The sequence below is a fragment of the Vespula pensylvanica genome, chromosome 2, assembly GCF_014466175.1.
Source record: "Vespula pensylvanica isolate Volc-1 chromosome 2, ASM1446617v1, whole genome shotgun sequence".
In the NCBI taxonomy this organism is placed as follows: Eukaryota; Metazoa; Arthropoda; class Insecta; order Hymenoptera; family Vespidae; genus Vespula; species Vespula pensylvanica.
This window is the reverse complement of record NC_057686.1, coordinates 15,321,694-15,343,550: the sequence shown is the minus strand read 5'-3', so window position 1 is coordinate 15,343,550 and position 21,857 is coordinate 15,321,694. Positions and strand designations below refer to the sequence as shown.

The window sequence follows — 21,857 nt, the reverse complement described above, 5'->3', positions numbered from 1 at the left end:
TTTCATAACACTGTGTAATATTTTTATAGACTAACAAACATGTTTTTAACATTTTAAACAAGTTCGTGTTGTTTTTTTAAATACTTTACATATTGAATATTTCTCATATTGTATAAAAGAAATAATTTACAATTTAAGAAATAATCTTAACATTAATTTTTATGAAATAATCACAAAAAAGTTTAGAGGTAAAAATTATTGTACGTAGTTTCTAAATTAATATAATTTTAAAGTTCATATTCAGAGTCTTCTGCATCATCTAATGTATCCATCGTCGATAAATGATCAAGTTGATCTATTAAACGTCCATTATCATAGAGAATTACGGTTATTTGTTCTTGCATATCACAAATTTTTTTCCATTTTTTTGTACTTTCTTCAGCAGGTGTATTTGCTTTTTCATTTGTTTTACATATCCCAGGAAGTTCATCCAACAAATGTAAAAGACTATCATGTCTTTCTTTGCTTTCTTGAGAAAGCCTATAAGAGTAAGACTCCAAGGTAAGTTCATAATTACCTACATCTTTATCTAAAATTTGAGCTTGCAGAAATACAGTCTGTGCCATTTTATACCAATCAGCAACACATTCAGATCGTTGAGTCATTGCTGGTATACATTCTGTTTCAAGAAGTAATTTTATTCTACGACCTGTTTCCATTACCTATACAAGATATAGAGTAATAATTATTTTGTTTTACTTTAAATATTATATTATATTAAGTACATTTAATACCTTTATACGTTCTAAAACGTGAAATTGTTCATCATTGTAAGTAAGACTACGTGTAGCTCTATCTCTTAGTAAATGTTGCCATCCATCCCTTAAACGATCAACCAAAGTAGCAGCACGCTGACTTGCTTTTGCACTCCATGGACACCATAGCCCACGTGTACTGTTTTCCCATTCTCCACGTAAACTACCTCCTTGTATATACCTAAAGGAATTATATCAATATAATATAATGCAATAATATAAATTTAATAATTTTTTATCATTTTGTTTATCATTATTTTTTCACCTTTGGTGAAGTTGTGCAACTGCAGGTACTAGTTCAGTTAATAATTCTTTACTTTTTAAATCTAATTCCTTTTTCCAATTCTTAGGCTCAAAACTAATTTGATTAGCATATTTTTTAAGTACTTGTCTTGTGAAGTTTTCACTTCTTTCTATGGCTATTGAAGTAACTTCTGTTGCTTTCGTAAACTCTTTCAAATGTTGACACTTGCCTAATACTTTCGTAAGTTCAGTAGCTAAAAGTCCACTGAAAGCTTCTATTGCATTTTGCATTAATTTACTGCATAATGATAATTTATCAATTCTGCGTTTACAAACATGTCCAACTGAACATGCTACTTTTGCTTGACTAGCATCATTTTCTACAGAAACCAGATTTGCAAACACTGGAAATTTAGGTAATTCACTTTCTATTGGTAAAATAACATTATTGTTTTCTTTAGAAAATAACATAACAGGTTTATCAGCATCCATGTTTGGATAACCTTTTCCAGGTGTATATTCCTCAACAAGATTAGTAAGGGGCATTTCCCCAAATAAAAGTATTTGAGCATGTGGTGGAATTTCTGTTTGATCTTGGATGTAAGCCTGAAGTGCTACAAATTTTTCTTCAGGGTGTAAAAATACTTTTATTAAGCTAGCTCTATGTACATTAAATATATGAATGGGTTTTCTACATAGAGTATCTGTAACTTCTGTGAAAAATCTATCAAAACTCCATATTCTTTGTGGATCAACTTCCAATAAGCCAGCTAACAGAGGAGTTACTATTTTCTTTAAACCATCACTTAATTGACAATTTTGTGGTAGATCTCTACTCCATTCTATAGGACCATTTTCTGAAGTTTGCATACCAGATATAACTCCAGAAGCTTTTTTTGTTGTTATATAAAACATTGTCTCTTTATTTCTACGTCCACCAAATGGTCTAAATGGTAGATTTCCTGTAGCTACATGATACAGAGTTACTCCTATGGACCAAAGGTCAACTGTTGCTCCAAAAGTTTTGCCAACAGGTTTTCGTAAAACTGCTCTTTCATACATATCTGGATGTAAGTATTCCTCAGTACCATAAAGAGAAACAAATTGTTGATCTTCTTGTAATTCTCGTGCAGCTCCAAAATCAGTAAGTTTATAAATTGTACTACCATCGTCAGCAATAAATTTCATAATATTACCTATTAAAAAAATATACATAATAAAAATATAGATTTTTTTAAATCTTCTACTTTAAATATCCTACCTGGTTTTAAATCACGATGTACTAAATTATTATCGCGTAAATGTTTCATTCCAGCAGATAAATGTTCTAAAACTAATAGAAACTCATTTTCAGCAAGACCATAAGTATTTTCTGGATCATCTAAAATATTAAAAAGGCTGCCTCCTGTACAAAGTTCCATTACAATTACTTTTCCTCGTCCATCTTGCTCTTCTTCTATGGCTAACAGTTTGACAATATTTTCATGTTTAACTTTCTTTAATACTTCAAATTCTCTCATCTGTACATCGTGTGGACGCATATGACTTAGTTGATTAAAAGTTTTTACTGCAACAGGCTCTCCATTGTTTTTGTTAACTCCTTGAAACACTGCACCAGTTGCACCTTTGCCTAATACACTGGTTGTGCACCAAACATAATTTGCAGAGCCTCGTAGAAAGGACATAATGCTCTAATCTATTGGATTGTTAATTACACTTTGTAAATCTTTTGATGCATTGGATGACAGATTATATGTATTTAAGATTCCTTATGTTAAAGAATAACTATTTATAAACATTTATTATTTATTTTTTAATTATTTAACTTTACTATTAAAAATAAAACGTCATTTATATTTTCTAATTTTATATTACATAATTTACAGAATTGTATATATTTTTCTTTATAAGTCAAAGTAACATAATCCAACTTAAGCGAAAACACCAAACTTTGTAATCCATCATGACCTATCAATTTGATGTTCATCGTTTATACGAGTTCGTAATATGTATTGCTGACAGTCGATAAAACAGTTTCCAGTATTACAAATTGATTATTGACAATTGATAATTTGAGCTATATTAAAAATTTATAATAATTTCATTCTTAGATATATATAAAAATATAAAAAAAGTGTTTGTATATGTATATATATATATATATATATATGTACATACTATAGAACTAAGAATGAAATAATAAAGGTTAATTCTATGTTAATAAAGATAGAATTATTAAGGATTACACACACACACACACACACAATATATATAAATAAATATACAGAATATTTACACATTAATTTGTTCCTAAAAATAGAGAAAATTCTAAGAAACAAAGTGGAATTATATCAAAAATAAAAATGTGATCATAAAATCGAGTTATATATTCCAGGTATTCTCGGAAATGTGTTATCCAACGTTGTACTTCAAAGTTTGTATTATTATTTAAAAAAAAAAAGTATAAAATACAATATTTCAGATTCAACGAGGCGTTCTATATAATATATGAACTTTAAAAAATGAGAAAGGGAGGGGAGATTAAGTTCGAGTAAATGAAACGTGTTTGAAATATTGTAACTTTCTTCCTTCATTTCGTAGTAGAATGCGAAGAAACTTAAAATCTTACATAAATACGTCGATAACCTATAACAGTTCCTTCTCCGTAACAGGGGTCACCATTGATACAGTGGAGGCATTTCTTATTATTTTTTTCTAACTGTAGAAAATACAATAATGTCATTTGAATCATTATACAGTCATAAGAAATATCGAAAATTCGAACGATCTTTAAGATACGTCAAATAAATAATAAGAGAGTAAATGATATATTGTGTTAATTATATTTGTTTATTTCGTAAAACGTTTTCGATTAATAAGAGTGTCATGGATCTACGTGATAACAATAAAAATGTTGAAAAAAAAGGAAAAAAAAAAAAAAGATTGAAATATGAAGAATTTAACAGTTAAAAAGATTCGTCAAAGATATTTTAACATTATCTTTTTGATGATCTTGCGTTAGAAAATGATGTTCAGAATGGATAAGGTAGGGGCAAGGAACGAACGAGTTCAGAGTCGAAAGAGCAAAAGTCCTTCTGAAAGGAGACAGAAAAAGAAACTGTAAAACGTCGTCGAGCCGTAGGGAGAGCGGCGTGAGTGCTAATCAACATCGGTCGAACGCTCCTAAGCCTCCCCGTTTTAGTTCAGAAGGGTTAATAAGAAGAGCTAAAACGAATATTCGTGCTTTCAGTCGAACCTCAGTACGTTAACGTTCGCCGACGACGTTCGTTCGTTGGTTGGCCTCGTCAATAGTAATACATTCTTAGATCGCGAATATCTTCGATCGTAATATTATTGAAAAAATATAAATAATCGTCTCACTGAGTGTGAACAGTGTAAACAAGAAGTGGAAAAATCATTGTTAATTACGATGTTGAAATCTCTTATATCTGTTTCACTCATCTATCTACTGACATCGATCTATCTCTGTCAAAGTAGCAACATCGTTAATCGGTAAATATCGAATATTGTTTTATTAATATTTTCTTTTAATTAAATGAGACACGCGATGTAATTTCTCATCTTAATATCGGGATAATCAAATTTTTTAACGGGTGCGAGTCTAACAATTAAATAACGTAAAAAAAAAAAAAAAAAGCGAAGAAATATTATTAACGTAACGTAAACTAATTTTTTTGTTTTATTTCTTTGTATTTTTTACAGAGGATATGTGTTCACGGCACCAAAAAGATTTTTAGCCGGAGAGACCGAAAGCGGATGTTTATCTCTGCACAATTTAGAACCACCAGCGCATATACTTCTGGAACTGTTGTCCCCAACTTCTGCTCCAGAAGAAGAAATATTAGCAAGCACTAGCACTACCATAAAGTCTGGCAAGTATAATGATTACAAGCACGTTTAAAAAGAAAACAAAATTTCATCCTTGTTATGGTTCAAGATTTGTTTTTACATAATTTTCTATTTGGGAAAAATCATATTTGTAGTTACTTCTTTTTTTTTTTTATTATTTTTATAAACGTTTCATTCATAATAACGTGTATATACGAGTATGTTCTTTATCATTGACCACAGATCGACCTCAACAATTGACCTTTTCGAATGTTACTTTACTTTATTATATATTATATATATAAATGTATATATAATATTTATATTATTTTTCGAGATCATATTTATATCGAAAGTTATCAATTACACCTAAAAAACCTGACTCATTTTTTATATGGTTAATATTTGCATTAAATCTCTTTCTTGTTTTTCGTTCTCTCTATTTTTCTCTCACTATTTCTCTCTCTCTCTCTCTCTCTCTCTCTCTCTCTCTCTCTCTCTATTTTTCTCACAAACACAAACACAAACACACACACATACACGTCTTTTCTCCCCTCTTCAATTACCTCTATCTTTCTATATGTCACGTAAGGCTCTTTAAACAAATTGTAAATTGAAATTGTCGTCGCTTCCTGCGAGGGAGCTGAATTGGCTAAGTCCCTTGTTGGAGGGGAAATAATCAATCGTTAGATCACATGGGAAACCCATCGGCATTGTTATCGCGCAAAATATACGGAGAATATCAGCATTGGGGTTTCGAATGTTATCAGAGCTAATTCAAATGATCGATAAAATAGAGCCAAATATAGATCCGATCGTACGTCTGGGAATGATATTAATAGAAAAATCTAAACAATCGTATCCTGCGTTTACATTGTCTCTCGATTAACTTACTCAATTTATTCAAGTGATTATCTTCCTCGTATATTGTCTCGTGCAAACGTAATTGCAGAAATAATAATTAATTGGATTATCGCGCTCGGTTGAATCATCAGTCTTTATAGCGATTCGTCGAACAAGTAATATCTATATTGGTGATGGGGTTCTTTAAACGTGCGTTAGTATCAAGAGAATTGTTATTTGAATAATTTAGGACACTTCTATCAAAATCCAACAACTTATAACTTAACACATTGATTGTCCGTTAATGATCAATTTATGAAATAGGCGTGGAAACATGCTTGGAGTTAATGGTACCATCAACGAAATATTCCAGTGGGAGACTTCAATTGAAAATGAAGTTCGACAAACATCCCGATTATTCTGTAGATACGGAGAAAGAAGTTTATATCGAACACGATTCTACAATAACGTTCCTTGAAACTGATAAGCCAGTGTATAAACCAGGACAAGATGTGAATATCAGAATTCTAATGCTTAAGCACGATTTAAAGCCTTGGAAGAAACGAGTAAGTCCTGAATTAACAGTTACATAACTTTCATTTTATTTTTATGAAATGATAAAAAATCATTTTTGGTTTCATATAGATTCCAAAAATATGGATTGAAAATCCGTCAGAGATAAGAGTAGCGCAATGGACAAATATGACTACGGTAAACGGGATGCTACAATTGAAATTTTCTTTAACATCCGAAGCAAGTCCGGTAAGATTATATTATAATTTAATTCTCAACATAGTTTTACAATTATATATAAATATGTATTAATTTCGATATATTTTATATATAGGGTACATGGAGAATAAAAGTTGAAAAAAAGAAATCGCAACCACAACTCTTTCATACAACGGTATTTGAAGTGAAGAAATACGTTTTGCCGAAATTTCAAGTAAAAATAATATCATCAGGATATATACTTGCAGATGCAGAAAACGTTACGTGGAATATCTGTGCAAAGTAATTTTAAGATTTTTACTAGAATTAGTTATCGCGAAATAACAGTTCGTTTATTATCTTGTATACCAATATGATTGGCGATTCATTGACTTTGTTACGAAGAGTTACCCACAAGCTTATTAACGATATTAACACTGTTTGTCCTGAAAATTATGAAAGTTTAAATTACAATAACTTTTGGAATGTAATTTTAAATATTATTTAGATAAGCATAATTCGCAGGTAACTTTGTGTAGATTATCCTAAATGAATATTACTTTTAATTATATGATTATATTCACACTAGGTATAGCTATGGGAAACCAGTAAAAGGTACTTTGTTCTTAAAATTGACTCCGCAAACCCCAAGCTGGAAGCGAAAGTTAAATTTACCTGAAATACATTACGAAACTGAAGTATGTAAGATTATTTGTTAATAAGATATTTCGAACCATATTATTCATGATATAAATACGTAAACAAAATAACATAAATACTTATAAAGATTTATTTTACAATTAAATCTTCTACAATAAAAAATTTATTTTTTACAGCTCGATTCGCCAGATGGTTGTACCGAATTTGCACTTTCCAGTGCGGTTCTTGGATTAGCTAATTGGAAAGTAGCACCAAATAATATCGCTTTGATAGCGAACTTCACGGAGGCTGGAACTGGTATTGTAGAAACCACTATCAGCCGAACTGTAGTTGTACATCAAGCGCTTAAATTGGAATTTATACCGTACACGCCTAAATATTTTAAATTGGGTTTACCTTATCACGGAAAGGTGACAAAGAAGATATCTATAAGATATTTAATTAATTAATTAATCAATTATTACTATTATTTTTGAATATATGCAAATGTATTATATTTATAATTCATATTATATCCCGTATTAAATTAAATTCATATTATATTACAGTTGCGTGTTCTTCGTCAAGACGATGTTCCTGCTGCAAATGAAAAGATTCAGCTCTGCTTGAGAGTCCGTGGAAAAGATGAATGGCTACGATCGGCAGTGGAATGTCGTCATTTTATATCCTCGGGAGATGGTTTCGTTGATTTTGTGGTACCACCGCCACACAAACATATCATTCTACTGAGTTTCATAGCAACTGGTGTTGATTATCCTACAAAATATTATTCTCCGGATAAACGTTGGAGGGTAAATAAATATCTTTTTTTATATGTTCATATAAAGATATAATGCGTTAAAAATTTATAATATAATTGATATATATAATATTCTTAGATTTTTATGGATCAACCTTCAGCGTATATCGATGTATTTCCCTGGTATTCGCCATCCGATAGCTATTTGGCTGTTGCTCGAGGATATCAGCCAATCGTTTGTGGTGAAAAGTATTCGTTCAATGTTATGTATACAGTACCCGTTACTAATAACAATAACGAATCAATTTCTTTCCATTATTCTATTAATTCAAAAGGAGATCTTTTAATATATGGTCATGTCAAACACAGACCTACACGTGATACAGTTTTAAATTATTCAGATTTTCGTAACTTGTTAGGAGCTGTAGAATCAGCTACAAATAAAACGGATCAAAACACTATTGTACACCGGTGAGATTATATATGATCATATATTTGATAGAATGTTTAAAAAAAGATAAAGAAATAACGTATAAATAAATTTTTCCCTTTTTATCAGGTTTCCTTTGAGCGTAAAAATTACGCCAAGTATGGCACCGGTTTCGGAATTACTTTTATATTATGTCAGATCGGACGGTGAAACCGTAGCAACAAGTTACACCATCGAAGTTGGTCATTGTTTCGAAAATAAAGTTAAAACGGCATGGCATATAGACGCTCAAAGTCCTGGTACAACAACACAATATCACGTAGAAGCTGCGCCTTGGTCTCTCTGTGGAATTTCCGCTGTCGATAAATCAACAGTTTTCCTTGCTGGATCAAAATCAAACTTATTAGATCCTGTTCAAACTTTTAATCAACTCAAAAGATTCCATCCCGAACCAGAAAGGCCTGCTTGGACCTGGACTCATTGCAAAAGTATTACATTTAAGATATTATGTATGTTCACCTTAAAAAGGCTATGAAAGAATGGAAACTCTGAGTTCTTAAGCAGCTTAATGATGGCAGTGTCGCACATGAAATACGGAGATCTCGAATCCCAATCCAGTTAGAGCCATTTTTTCGTAGCCAATTTTGTTGTATCATTAAAAATGAATTTTGATTATTTGCCGCAACAGTGCAGCCAGAACAAGAAAGCAAAGAAGTCGATCATTTGCCTTTCCCCGCCATAGAAGTACCATTTTGGAATTTAAAAAGAAATAGAAGACGTTCCATTGATACCGTTGTATCAGATGATGTTAGTTATGTAGATGCTGCACAGGCTTTTAATGTAAGTTTTCGATTTAAAAGGATTATACATATTTGACAAAGAAGAAGAGATATTATAAAAAAAAAAAAAAAAAAACAAAAAAAAACAATGATTACTTTTATCGTAATTTCATACTTGTTCTAGGATTTTGGGACGATCGTAATGAGCGATTTAATTATAGAAACTAAGCCATGTCCAAAACTTTTCTTCAACTTAAGACAAGCTGACGTTAGATTGTATACTCTTAGTAAAGCTGATGAAGAATCTGGTAATTTATCTGATATGATTAAATTTTTTATTACAACAATGTAAAACTGTTGATATAAATAGGTGAAAAATTTCTTCATATATATTATTTATGTTGACAGGTTTAATGTTTAAAAGTGATATGAAAACAATGCCTATGGCTTATCCATTGCTTAATTTCCCAGTTGCAACAGCAGACATGGGTGCGGAATTAGCATACGTAGATCAATCACCTGATCTTGTTACTACTCTTAGATCATATTTTCCAGAAACATGGTTGTGGGAATTAGTGCCAACTGGGTATAAATTTAAACGAATATTTTGAGAAATGATCATGGTGTTATATCAAACGATTATGTGTATTTCATTGTTACCTACAGAAAAGAAGGAAAATTAACGATAGAACGAACTCTTCCGCATACGATTACTGATTGGGTTGGACATACAGTTTGCATTTCACCAGTTCAAGGTCTTGGAATTGCTCCACCGACTACTATCACTACTTTCCAGCCCTTCTTTCTTGATTATAGTTTACCTTACAGTGTCAAACGCGGTGAAATGTTACGTATGAAGGTTTCACTTTTCAATTATATGCAACATAGTTTACCAGTAAGTATAAATTGATTAAAAAATTGAATTTATTATATACATATGATAATGTACTCAAGACTAATGGAGAAAAATAACATTTTTCTAAAGGTAAAGATTCAATTGGAAGATGCAACAGGCTTAGATCTACATTTGTCTAATCCTGTCTCTTCGTTCTGTGTAAAACCAATAGACAGTGTCGTTCATGAATATATTTTAAGACCTCGAGTTCTCGGAGATATTAACATTACCGTATCCGCAGCGATAGATGCTAATTATCCCGATCCATGTGGTCCAGACACATTAGTATACACTCGGTATATTAAAAATTTTCTAAATCTCATTGAAATATAATTTTTGGTTGTTTAATTAAAGTAATGTATTTTCATTAATGATTCTATAGCGATACCATCGTGAAACCAATTCTTGTGTTACCAGAAGGTTTCCCAGTCGAAATCACTAAGTCAGCGTTTATTTGTCCGAAAGATTTTAGTGACGATTCAAGGATAGTTTGGAATTTGGATTTACCGAAAGATTTGATACCTGACAGCGCGAAAGCCCATGTGACGTTGACAGGAGATGTTTTAGGACCAGTATTAGAAAACTTAGACAAACTCGTTAAACTTCCAATGGGATGTGGCGAACAAAATATGGTTCTCTTTGTGCCGAATATTCACGTAATCGGCTACTTGGATGCTAACGGCATGGACAATCCAGAGCTTCGAGCAAAAGCTATTAAAAACATGGAAAAGGGTATTTTACTTTTACACGACAAAAATAAGAGAACTTAGCTTTTCTATATTCCATATTAAATGAAATTCATTAATATAGGATACCAGCGTGAACTAAATTATAGGCATCCCGATGGTTCTTATTCAGCATTTGGCCCTGATACTTCACAAAGTTCAATATGGCTAACTGCTTTCATAGTGAAATCTTTTGCCCAAGCTCGCAGTTTGATTTATATCGATGAACGTGATTTGAAGATATCTGTAAAGTGGATTATGAGCAAACAATTAGAAAATGGATGTTTCCCTATAATAGGCAGTGTTTTCCACAAACATATGAAGGTACAAGAATGGACCTAATTAGGTATATTCGTTCAATTATATGTATATGTATTCGATCGTAGGGAGGTTTGCAAGAAGACGACAGCTCAGCAGCATTGACAGCCTATATTCTTATATCGCTCCTTGAATCTGGTGTTCTATTAACAGCTTCGCTCATCAATAATGCTCTTTACTGTCTAGAGGCTCTGACCGATGTCTACGACAGTCCCTATACAGCCGCTTTATCGACATATGCTTTAGCCTTATTAGAGCATCCCAAAGCAAATGGAAGTATGGCATCATTGATGAATCGTGCAACTCGTAACAACGTATGAAAATATGATATAAAACATTATATACAGTATATATAATAATAACTATCACACAACACATAGAAATGTTATTATTTCGATGATGTAGGATCTACTTTGGTGGGAAGACAAAACAAAACCATCAGTGGGATTAAGCATCGAAATGACAGCTTATGCTGTTCTCTCTCTCGTTAAATTAGGTGGAGAAGAAAATATGGTAGATGCTTTAAAAGCAGTTCGCTGGATGTCCAAACAACGAAATGCAGAAGGCGGTTTTACGTCTACACAAGACACTGTTCTTGGCTTGGAAGCACTTACAAAATATGCTTTAGCTATGGCTACAAATTCCACGGATTTATCGGTTCTCGTTACCGCCAGTGAAGTCGATCATGTTTACAGAATGAATAATGACAATCGAGTGGTTCTCATTCAGATCCAATTACCTACTTTGCCGACAATAATAGAAATTTTTGCTGAAGGAGAAGGGTGTGTTTTGGTGCAGGTAAGAGAGATAAATGATATAGATATATTTTATTTCTAATGGTAGTTATCAGTTTTGTATATAGTTTTTTTACATTGATTATTAAACAATTGATAAGAATAATCATTGATTCGATTAGAGATAACATTCTTCTTTATATTTCAGAACAATTTGATATATAACGTTGCTAAAGTGACTGGCTCTGAAGCATTTGATCTTTCAGTATCTGCTACCTCGGATATTTTTGTGGATGAATGCTCGATGCAAAGAATTACAGTCTGTGCTCGATATAAAATGGCAGACGAAGAAAGCAACATGGCATTACTTGAGATCGGAATGATTAGCGGATACGTTCCAGATCGATCGAGCTTGCATTCGTTGTTAGAAGTTCCAAGTACAAGTAAATTAACATCCTTGATTCTTATTTTTTCAATATAGAGATACTTATAGACATGATCATGCAAATATTTACATTATAGAAGTAAAACGTATCGAGGATGACCGTGATATCGTCACTATATATTTCGATAGATTAATAGGACAAAAAACATGTATATCTTTTAATGTTATAAGGGAGAATATAGTCGACAGACTCGAACCTGCAAACGTGAAGCTGTACGATTACTATCAGCAAGAATTAATGATATCCAGTGTACGCACTATATATTACCTAGTAGAATAGAATTTACGATATAAAATTAAAAAAAAAAAAAAAATTACATAGAAATTATAAATAATGTTATATATTCCAATATTTCAGAGTTATAATTTCGCGCAAACATGTAGTAGCGCTGATATAAACGAAGAGACTGAGATACCAAACCCAATGCCTGTTGAAACAGAGGGTACTTTAGCGTTTTTACAATATAGTAAACATACGAACGTGGAACATGATAAAACTTTAGAAAAATCATCGAAAAATTTTGGAAAAGAAAGTGGAAATATGAACAATAAGGTAACTAATCGTAATACAATGGAATTGAAAAATCTATTATTGGTAAAGCCAATAGATTCCGTTGAAAAAGAACACGATACGGTCGCCTTAAAAAAACATAATGAAAAAAATAAGACTGATGATGGGAGAATTGTCAAAGCAAAATTAAATATTCCGGATGGAACATTAATGGAAAATTCCGATCAAAAAATAACTACAAACAAAGCAGATTTAGTGGGAAAGAATTCAAATGTAAATAATAATTCAACCGATATTCCAATCAGTGAGTAAAAAAATTAGTAATCGTAAAATAAAAAGAAAAAATAAAAAGAAAAAGAAATTCACATCTAGTGACACGACTTTCATTTTATTTTGTCAGCTTCACAGGTGGATACTGGAAGTGGTCAAATACCAGATGATTTAGAAATTAACTCAACTCCTATGGTCGAAGAAATTTTTGACAATCCGTCCTTTGTTTCCGTTGATCATGATCTCGAAACACCGGAAGGAATCGAAGGTCCAGTGCTTGTTTATGTGAGACCAAGTATAACTAATCTTAATGAAAATTCATCATCCGATGAAATCGACTACAAAACAAATGGCAAGATTGATATTGTTGAATCTACTACACCTATACAAAGGGATCATAAGATGGATGTCCAATTAAATTCCTCAGGTACATACATACATATATATACATATATGTAAATATATATATATATATATATATATATATATATATATAAACGGAAATGTTGATTACTTTTATAATATTATTAAAATGTTAGATTCAACCTATCTAAACCGATCTTGCCCAATATGCAGTAAAGAATTACCAGACAACTTTAATGATATCTATTGTTCGGCAAGTAGCGTTGTAAAAGTGGCAATTAGGCGTTTACGAAAAGCAAGACTATTATTAGATCTTAATGCAATGCGCGATGTAAAACGACTTCGTTCTACCGTCGAACTTATTTTGAATCCAAGATGTTCTTGTCCACCATTGGATAATCGTAAGTACATCAATATGACATTCCAATGTCATAATGTAATTAATTAATTTAGAAATTGTGATACATTTTGATGGCAAAAATATATGTTACAGCTGGAAGTCTTGGATTATTGTTACGTTCTAAAGGCGACGACTTTGCAACGTTAAAAGAACACGGGAAACAGATTTTAAATAATTCTATGTCTATATATGGTTTGTCGTCCACCGGTGGTGTACCTCAAAGATTAGTAGAAGCTAGATTACATTGTTCTAAAAAAGATAAAAATGAACGTAATCATGATAGACCAGTGGGTGGTTGATCTACGTACATGAATACATATCAGTACAGAATAAATATCACACAATGTATAAATAACAATCGAAAATTGCAACGTACTTTCATTGCAATACTTCATTGAGAGAGAAGCTCATATTGAATTAATGCGTGAGATTATTCAACTTCGGAGAGAATGTATAAAAAATTTAATGACAAATTAAAAATAGAAAAAAAAAAAAGAAAATTTTTTAAATGTACAAGTAAAAAATATAAACAGGGTATTATAATTAGTAATACATAGTACGTATATGTTACTCTTAATTTCAATATTTTCTAGCAGAAAAAGGGTAATTCATTTTGAAATCATTTACTTATCACGTTGAATCTTACTTTTAATACTAATACAAAAATTGGTGATCGTCATTTGTCTATATTATATAATTTTCTACGAAATCTGTAAGTTGTAAATAAAAAAAAAAAATAAATAAATAAATAAATAAATAAAAAATCCACAAGTGAATTTACATAACAACCCATAAATATTTCTTTTAATAGGTTCGTGACTAATTCAAACGTCAAGCGAAAATAATCGAATACTGATTTAGTTTATTTATTGTTCTTGTAAGTTTACTATTGTAATAATTATTACAAATTAACAATCACCTTCGAATTTTTTACTACATCAAACAGTATTTTGTTACAATGGATGAACGGTTATTAACTACTAATTAATAGAGCATTTGATATTATAGTTTGGCGTTTAACGCTGGGTAAAGTGAATATATTTCGTTGAAGAACAAAAATATCGCGGAGAACGCTTGATCGTTTCTCAGAATATTATGTCTCATTATCTTGTATTCATTTTTAACACCAGCATTAAAAACCCCTGTATCATGAAATCTCTGGAGAAGTATTATTATTTGCTCTCGCTGTATAATCATCTTACAGTTTACAATGCATTTATTAAATAAATAAATATGTATATATTATTGCCCACTATCGACATCGACTAATATCGACGCTAACTTGAGGAATGAAAGGAACGTGTCAATGTTCTAAATTGGCAGTAATATTTCACATGCGTACCTCCATAGGAACAATCCATGGAAGCGAGCATAACTTTACAAGCAGCTTATATTTTATGTGAGACGAAAACACGATATAAAACTGTCTCGTTAAAAAAATAAAAGAAAATAAAAAAATAAAAAAATTACAAAATAATAAAAATACAAAAAAAAAAAACAAAATCAAATATGCTTTTTCAAATATGCAAACATTATTCGTAGTATTGTGAAAACATTTTTTTTGTTTTATATATTAATTTTTGCAACGCATCAAAATACAATACCCTTATATTCTTCATATTACAGTTATAATGACTTAGCCAATTCATTGATAAATTCTACACAGATAACTATTTATTCTTTAAACATTATAAAAAAAAGCATCATTAATACTTCTACCACTTTTACTTTCTTACGTTACAAATGACAGTATTAACACGGCGAACAATATATTTTTAGAATACTCTACTTCCAAAAATTGAATTCTAAAGAAAAAGAAAAAAAAGGAAGAAAAAAAAAGGAAAAAAAAAAAAAATTATAGCAATACATCTATTTCTCTCTGTGCGTTTGGTAGAAAAATAAAATATTTTATCAAATTAAGCAATTAAATTATTTACTTAATATCAAAGAAACCAAGTGGAATCCCGATTATAAAAATTTATGATATATGAAAAATGAACTTACGATAGAGATGAAATACACGTTGTAGTATACAAGAACGTAAAAAATCATTTCTTAAATTAGTACAGTAAAAAAGCACAAAAAATTTGACCGATTGTAAAATCGATCCTATTATATATATTAACTATATTACTTGTATATAGTCCAAGAAACATTCTTATTAATCTAATACAACGATTCTTAGAATGGAACGATTTAAAGCAAATTAGGGTCAATTTCTGTCCTAATTCGACTTATCAAAGATCTCATTTCTGTCCGTCGTCAATCTTGCCTCATGACATTTTTAAGAAGCTGTATTTCGTATTTATGTTTTTCTTTTAACAAATTTATTGTTTTAGTTATATCCGTTATACTATATAGATAAATCCACGTTAACACCCATATATTAGTAACGCCAAGAAAATATGTATATAAAGATGTATATAAATTAAAGCTTATAGCGGATAACGAACAAACGAGGAAGACAAATGTTTCAGACGAAAATCCTCTTCTATTATGAGAAAACATTCGAGACCTCGGATTCGATTTATACGACGAATCATATAATTAAAGAATAATCGAGATCCCACTGTAGTACGGCAAGATTTCGGCTTTATAAAAAATGCATGTAATATAAATCTTCCAAAAGTTCATAATAATGAACTAAAATCCTATACAATTCCATCATATTTCAATTATTGCAAGAGTTACAGACATTGCAATTTTCTTAGAGAAGCGATTTACCTTAATTATTATTTCAAATTAAATAAATGTGTGTGTATATATTATTATTATTATTATTATTATTATTATTATTATTATTATTATATATCGCGCTAAATATAAATACTTTCAAGGCAGATTTAACATAATGTTTTTTCTTAACTTACAATAAACTCTGTCAAAAAATTGCTCCATCGTTACAATATGTAACTCGTGCAATAAATGAAAGTTTTGGTATTCATAACATAAATAATGCAAATATACTTGTAAAGGTATTGTCATATTCTGACGTGTATGCGACAATATAAAGATGTTTTGATATTTGTATATATTGCCTTATATAAACACTGTATGTAATAAAACAGCGGAGGAACTTACGCTAAACAGCATTCCTCGGCATTCAACAGATCTTGGGAGCAGAACGATCGTTAATGGGACCACTGGTTTTTCGTAAAGAAGTGCCCCGTCGAATCTGATCCATAAGAGAATCTCTTACTTGAGCTGGATCCATAATAGGTACGCGATTACCCATGATACGTCTCACACTGGCAGATCTACTTGTTACATTGTTTCCTTGAAGACTCTGTTGTTGTTGCGCTAATTTTGCATTTAACGTTTCAAGGAAACCAGATGATGTTTTAGAATTCTTGGTCATTTGTTGGTCTGTGGAATGTTTTCTTGCTGGTTTCGGACTGCTGCTACCAGTGCTATTACCACTTGTACTATTAATAAGTTTCGCATTGAGTGCAGCCATGAAACTTTGACCTACACCTCCAGGGCCTTGCCCTTGATTGCTTACAGCGGCAGTAGATATTTGTGTCTGAGTGAAATGCGTTCCGCGTTCTTTTGAAGTGGAACGCGTAGTAGTAGATGAACGTTCAACAGACGTACAAGCGGTCTGTAAAATTGTACTATGCTGCATTACGTTAGAAGTATTAACATGTCCTTGTCCACCAGCTTTACGTAAGAGAGAAGGACTAGCTGGTGTATGACGTAGTTCTGTCAAAGTTCGTACTGTTTCTGATACGGAAATAGATCTGTGATGTGGGACATAAATATCTTTGAATATTTCAATCATAATACGTAGTTATACGTAAAATGGAGAATACATACCGTTGAGGAGTAGGGCTAGCTACAGGCGAAGAACCTTCTAATAGGAATGCTGGCGGTGGCGGAAGATTTTCGGTATCATCGCAAATATTTTCTATGCTTTCTTCGTTGGGATTAGTTACAAGACTACTGAAGGTAGCTGTAATAATAGTAGATGTACGTCTTGCCGGCGGAGGTGGTCTAGTAGCTTGCTGCATTGATCCTCTTCGCGAAAGTAAAGTCGATGCAGTTCCAGGTACATTCCAAGTATTTTCAGTCTGATTATGAGTAGAATGGGAATGCGGTAAAGTAGTTTGACTTCCATATCCGCTACTTGACTCTACGCTTGATTCCGAAGTTTGGCTTCCTCCATCTTTTTCTGTACCTTCGACCTACATATATTTTACATAAAATAAAATCATACATATCCTATTCGTAAACAATTTAAATAAGACCTTTAATCTTTAAAAATATACCTTGTCATTTCCTGATGCTGGCATTGAAGATGGAGGAGGTGGTAATGGAAATTGCATTTCTTGTGCACGACTGGCAGCCAAGTTTGCCAATTCATGCATGTTTACATACATTGGTTGCTGAAGTTGATGTGTGGCTAATTCTATATCACATTATAAAATTTGATTCGATGTAAATAATTAAGTATTACTATAAAATAAAATTATAGGAAATTATAGGAACCTTTTGCTAAATGAGCTGGAAGCGGTAATTTTGGTTTTCCTCGTGGACTACTAGGTGGTTCAGTTTTTACTGTTGCAGATGGCCGTTCTAGGCTAGAACATCTATTAGGTATGGGTGGACGATTTCCATTATTTCGACGCAATTGTATTCTCGATAACTGTTGATTAGAGGAAGAGCATGATGAGGAAGAAGAAACTGGAGAAGCTGGCTGACTGTGACAACAATTATTTCCCTCTTGATCAGGTGCTTGGAATGTGTAAACACTAAGTGCAGGTCTCTGATGCCCCTTTTCATAAGCTAAAGCAATAGTTAATTGATGTAATAATAATGATAATAATAATAACAATACAAATGTATGTCATAAATACAGTCCACTATATATATATATATACATACATACATACATACATACATATATATATATAATCATTTATTACCAGAAGAGATTGTATGAGGCCTTTCATTAATCGTATTTTGACTTTGTCTATCATATGTAGTAGAAGTTTCCTGTAAATCAGGCCAAGTTGAAGTAGTTACAGGTCTTGTTACAGTACATCCAGTACTTTGATTATATTGAGAAGAGACATTTGCTACCTATAAGAATACATTAACTTTAAAGGTTGTAAAAATAATAAGTATATGATTTATTGTAACAAACAAACTTTTAAAAAATAAACAGTAAACAATTCTAATAAGCCACTAGTTATGAACAACTTTACCTGATGTTCAGAAATAGGTTGTGTATATAACGTATCTTGAGAAGTGAAGCCAGAATCACGGGAGCTGCCATTTGTTAAATGACGCAGCATTGCCATACTGCTGATGCTGGAAGGCCTCGCACCAACGGACTACAACGAGTATAACATCGACTACCACATACACTAAGCAGGTAGCCGTCATGCCATAATCTACGAGCAACTACCTTAATTGTGCAAAAGTAATGCACTAGCAGTGACACTAAATAATCATGCACTATATATAACTTACTATCTAGAATCTAAATTCTTTAACAATGAAAAAAGAAACTATAATTCAACACATAGATCTCATTCAATGTCTATGTACCTGAGAAAGGGATCTGTGCCATGGATGTCCAGATGGACTTGGATGACTTTTACAAGATCCACTGCTACTGCTTGTTAAAGAACTGATTGAACACATAGAGCTTTTTCTTGATCCTAAAGATAAAGAAGGGCTAGAAGGAGGAGTTGCTAATGACCATTGTGTAACATCGCAGCCTTTTATATCTGTTATCACTTGTTCAGACGCAGGTGGTAAATGATGTGGTGAAGCTGCATGTCTTTGCAATTGATCAGAAACTTCTTGAAGATGTGTCAATTCCATTAACATTGCAATCTCCTCATCCTTTATTTTGTTTATAAATATACACATATATCATTTCTAATACAAATGATTACAAATACAAATAATATAGTAATGTTACTCACAAGTACTGGTTTTAAAAATCTAGCTAGTAGACAGAATCTACCACGTTCTTCAAGCAAAGCTGCACGCACTGCCTTTCTTTCAGTCTCTTCCAAACTTAAACGTTTTTCTTGAATGACTGCAGCAGAAGATTCTAACATTTTATTAAACTCAGAATCACTTTGAACAACTCCATGAATTTGCCCTTGTATTTGAGCATGAATATGAGAAGTTTGACCCTTCCGGCCTTTTTTCTTTTGCAATCGTAATGTATCAGTCGATCTTTTCTTTAATTCAGCTCTTGCTTTTTTATATTCTGAAAATTTTCTCTATGAATTGAGGAAGTTCTATAATCTATTGAATTTTCTTTTGAATCTTATACAAGATCTTACCTTTGGCATGTTCCTTATCTAAATTAATCAAAGATCTTTTCCAGTCTTCTATTTTTTCTTGAAGTGGCATTACCAAGTAATCCATAATAGCACTGATTAAAAATATATTTAATATATATATATATATATATGTATATATACAACACATATAGAAAGAAAGTATAAGTTACTATATGATTACGTGTTATTAATGTTACCTTGTAAATGATTTCATACGATTTTCAACTGCTTTATGCCTTAAACATATTCTTGTCAAAGCAGTTCCAATTTCTTTTGTTGCACCTTAATTACAAAAAAAAAAAAAAGAAAGAAAAAGAAATAATAAGAAAAAAATTACATGCTTCTATACTCATTCAATATTTACAATAATAAATAATTCTCAAATTCTTACCTCTAGCATTGGTTGCTACATCTGCAATTTTTTGAAAAGCTTCTAGATATGTTGATAATGCCAAGATGGCAGCTCTAAAAATTAAAGAAAACTTATCCTAGATTTATATTCTTTTAAAAAGTGACTAATCTTATTATTTAATTTGGATTAAAAATAGGTCAAAAATATTTAGATTTGGTGATAATATTACTTAATCTTATTAATTATTTTATTACTTAATTTGGATTAAAATAGGTCAAAAATATTTGGATTTAGCGATGATATATCATTACCTTAGGGATGAATGCAGTTTTGTAGCTTTTGAGATCAAATCTTCCCAAAGTGGGGTTCCATTCTGCAACAAGTTATTTTTAAGGGATGAATTTAAAATTCACCAATGAAATATTTAAACATTTTTTTAACGAGTAATTAAAAAGAAAAACAATATTAAAAGGAAAAAAAAAAAAACAATAAAAGAAATGTTTACTTATTCTATTATAAATACAATTCATTTTACCTCTACAAAAAAAAAATCCAAATAAATTATTAGAAATGACACTAATACATACGTTAAGAAGATATTTGAAACGTCTCTAATTTATAAAGAGAGTATATATAAACGATACATAATAGCTACGTGAAATGCATAAACGAAAACAAGGCGGGAAAGAAAAAAAAAGAATAATAAAGTACCTTCAAAAGAAGTTCTGTCCATTGACATAAATAAACAATTCTTACCTTCATGTCAGTAATTATCTGCTGAAAGAGACCGCCTAATGCGCTGCACTCTCTCTCGATCGTCGCATCCATCTTTTAAAAGAGAACTTCAAATACTACCGTCTGCAGTACGCGATGTATCCGTTTTCTTACGATTCTTCAAAAATTTATTTTTTATCATCCACATAAGTATCCAATAAATGTTTACCTTTCAATTTCATTTCTATGATATCGTTCATTATTATGATCGAGTAAGAGAGAAAAGATGTTTTTTTTTTTTTTTCGGGATCGAGAGTGCAAGGGATACCCTTTCCTTATCCACTTGTACCTTATTCGGCCGTCTCGAACGTGCCACGAACGCTTTGACATCAATCCTTCCACAATAGGAATGAACCACCTTCCACTTCTAAATCATTCATCTTCTCTCTCCTCTTTTCTGTTTCTTCTTCAATTTCGTTAAAATTATTATTATACACAGAAATCCTGAACCTTTTTTCCCCAATTATTCGCTATAAACACAACGAAAGAGTTCGAGTCAAACGCGACAGAAGTATGTCGATTCAATGGATCAAGTATGGCTCGCGTCTGCGTACGATACTGTTTTCATTCTGATTTGTGCGCTCATGGCCGTCGATATAACAGTATGATGATATGCAGGATATTTATTAGCAAACCAATCAAGCGTCAGCATTGAAATCATTTCAAAATTAGCGCCAAATTCAAATCTTGTTTATATATAAATTATGTTAAATACGAAATAATATTTATTTTTTTGTTACATTACAATCCATTTAT

At 31.4% G+C, this 21,857-nt stretch overlaps 3 protein-coding genes across 4 annotated transcripts; 1 reads left to right on the top strand and 2 right to left on the bottom strand.

The window, feature by feature from the left end:
- Positions 1-107: 107 nt before the first annotated feature.
- On the bottom strand, positions 108-2,987 carry LOC122637965 (serine/threonine-protein kinase TBK1). The gene is made up of 4 exons (XM_043830517.1): positions 2,260-2,987; positions 1,021-2,194; positions 735-936; positions 108-662 (listed from the first exon to the last, which is right to left on the bottom strand). The coding sequence occupies exons 1-4, from the start codon at positions 2,681-2,683 to the stop codon at positions 228-230; spliced, it is 2,235 nt and encodes a 744-aa protein (XP_043686452.1). The 5' UTR covers positions 2,684-2,987; the 3' UTR covers positions 108-227.
- A 1,196-nt stretch (positions 2,988-4,183) lies between these two features.
- On the top strand, positions 4,184-14,427 carry LOC122637436 (murinoglobulin-1-like). Its single transcript, XM_043829537.1, has 25 exons — positions 4,184-4,511; positions 4,722-4,891; positions 6,015-6,256; positions 6,336-6,452; positions 6,538-6,704; positions 6,991-7,099; positions 7,238-7,471; positions 7,610-7,852; positions 7,940-8,271; positions 8,360-8,718; positions 8,919-9,070; positions 9,194-9,317; positions 9,418-9,595; positions 9,676-9,904; positions 9,995-10,200; positions 10,287-10,636; positions 10,715-10,953; positions 11,016-11,261; positions 11,353-11,745; positions 11,890-12,124; positions 12,204-12,376; positions 12,485-12,941; positions 13,038-13,334; positions 13,447-13,671; positions 13,764-14,427. The coding sequence occupies exons 1-25, from the start codon at positions 4,429-4,431 to the stop codon at positions 13,967-13,969; spliced, it is 5,766 nt and encodes a 1,921-aa protein (XP_043685472.1). The 5' UTR covers positions 4,184-4,428; the 3' UTR covers positions 13,970-14,427.
- Positions 14,428-14,512: 85 nt separating this feature from the next.
- LOC122637437 (protein MTSS 2-like) lies at positions 14,513-21,664 on the bottom strand. 2 transcript variants are annotated; one of them, XM_043829538.1, is made up of 13 exons: positions 21,084-21,664; positions 20,639-20,700; positions 20,367-20,440; positions 20,173-20,257; positions 19,976-20,067; positions 19,607-19,899; positions 19,224-19,523; positions 18,878-19,006; positions 18,596-18,752; positions 18,159-18,455; positions 17,939-18,078; positions 17,487-17,854; positions 14,513-17,410 (listed from the first exon to the last, which is right to left on the bottom strand). In XM_043829538.1, exons 1-13 carry the CDS (start codon positions 21,153-21,155, stop codon positions 16,774-16,776), a joined length of 2,706 nt encoding a protein of 901 aa, XP_043685473.1. In that variant the 5' UTR covers positions 21,156-21,664; the 3' UTR covers positions 14,513-16,773. The 2 variants fall into 2 exon arrangements, with proteins under 2 accessions (XP_043685473.1, XP_043685474.1); XM_043829539.1 differs by lacking the exon at positions 18,878-19,006 and having other exon boundaries at positions 21,084-21,663.
- Positions 21,665-21,857: the final 193 nt, after the last annotated feature.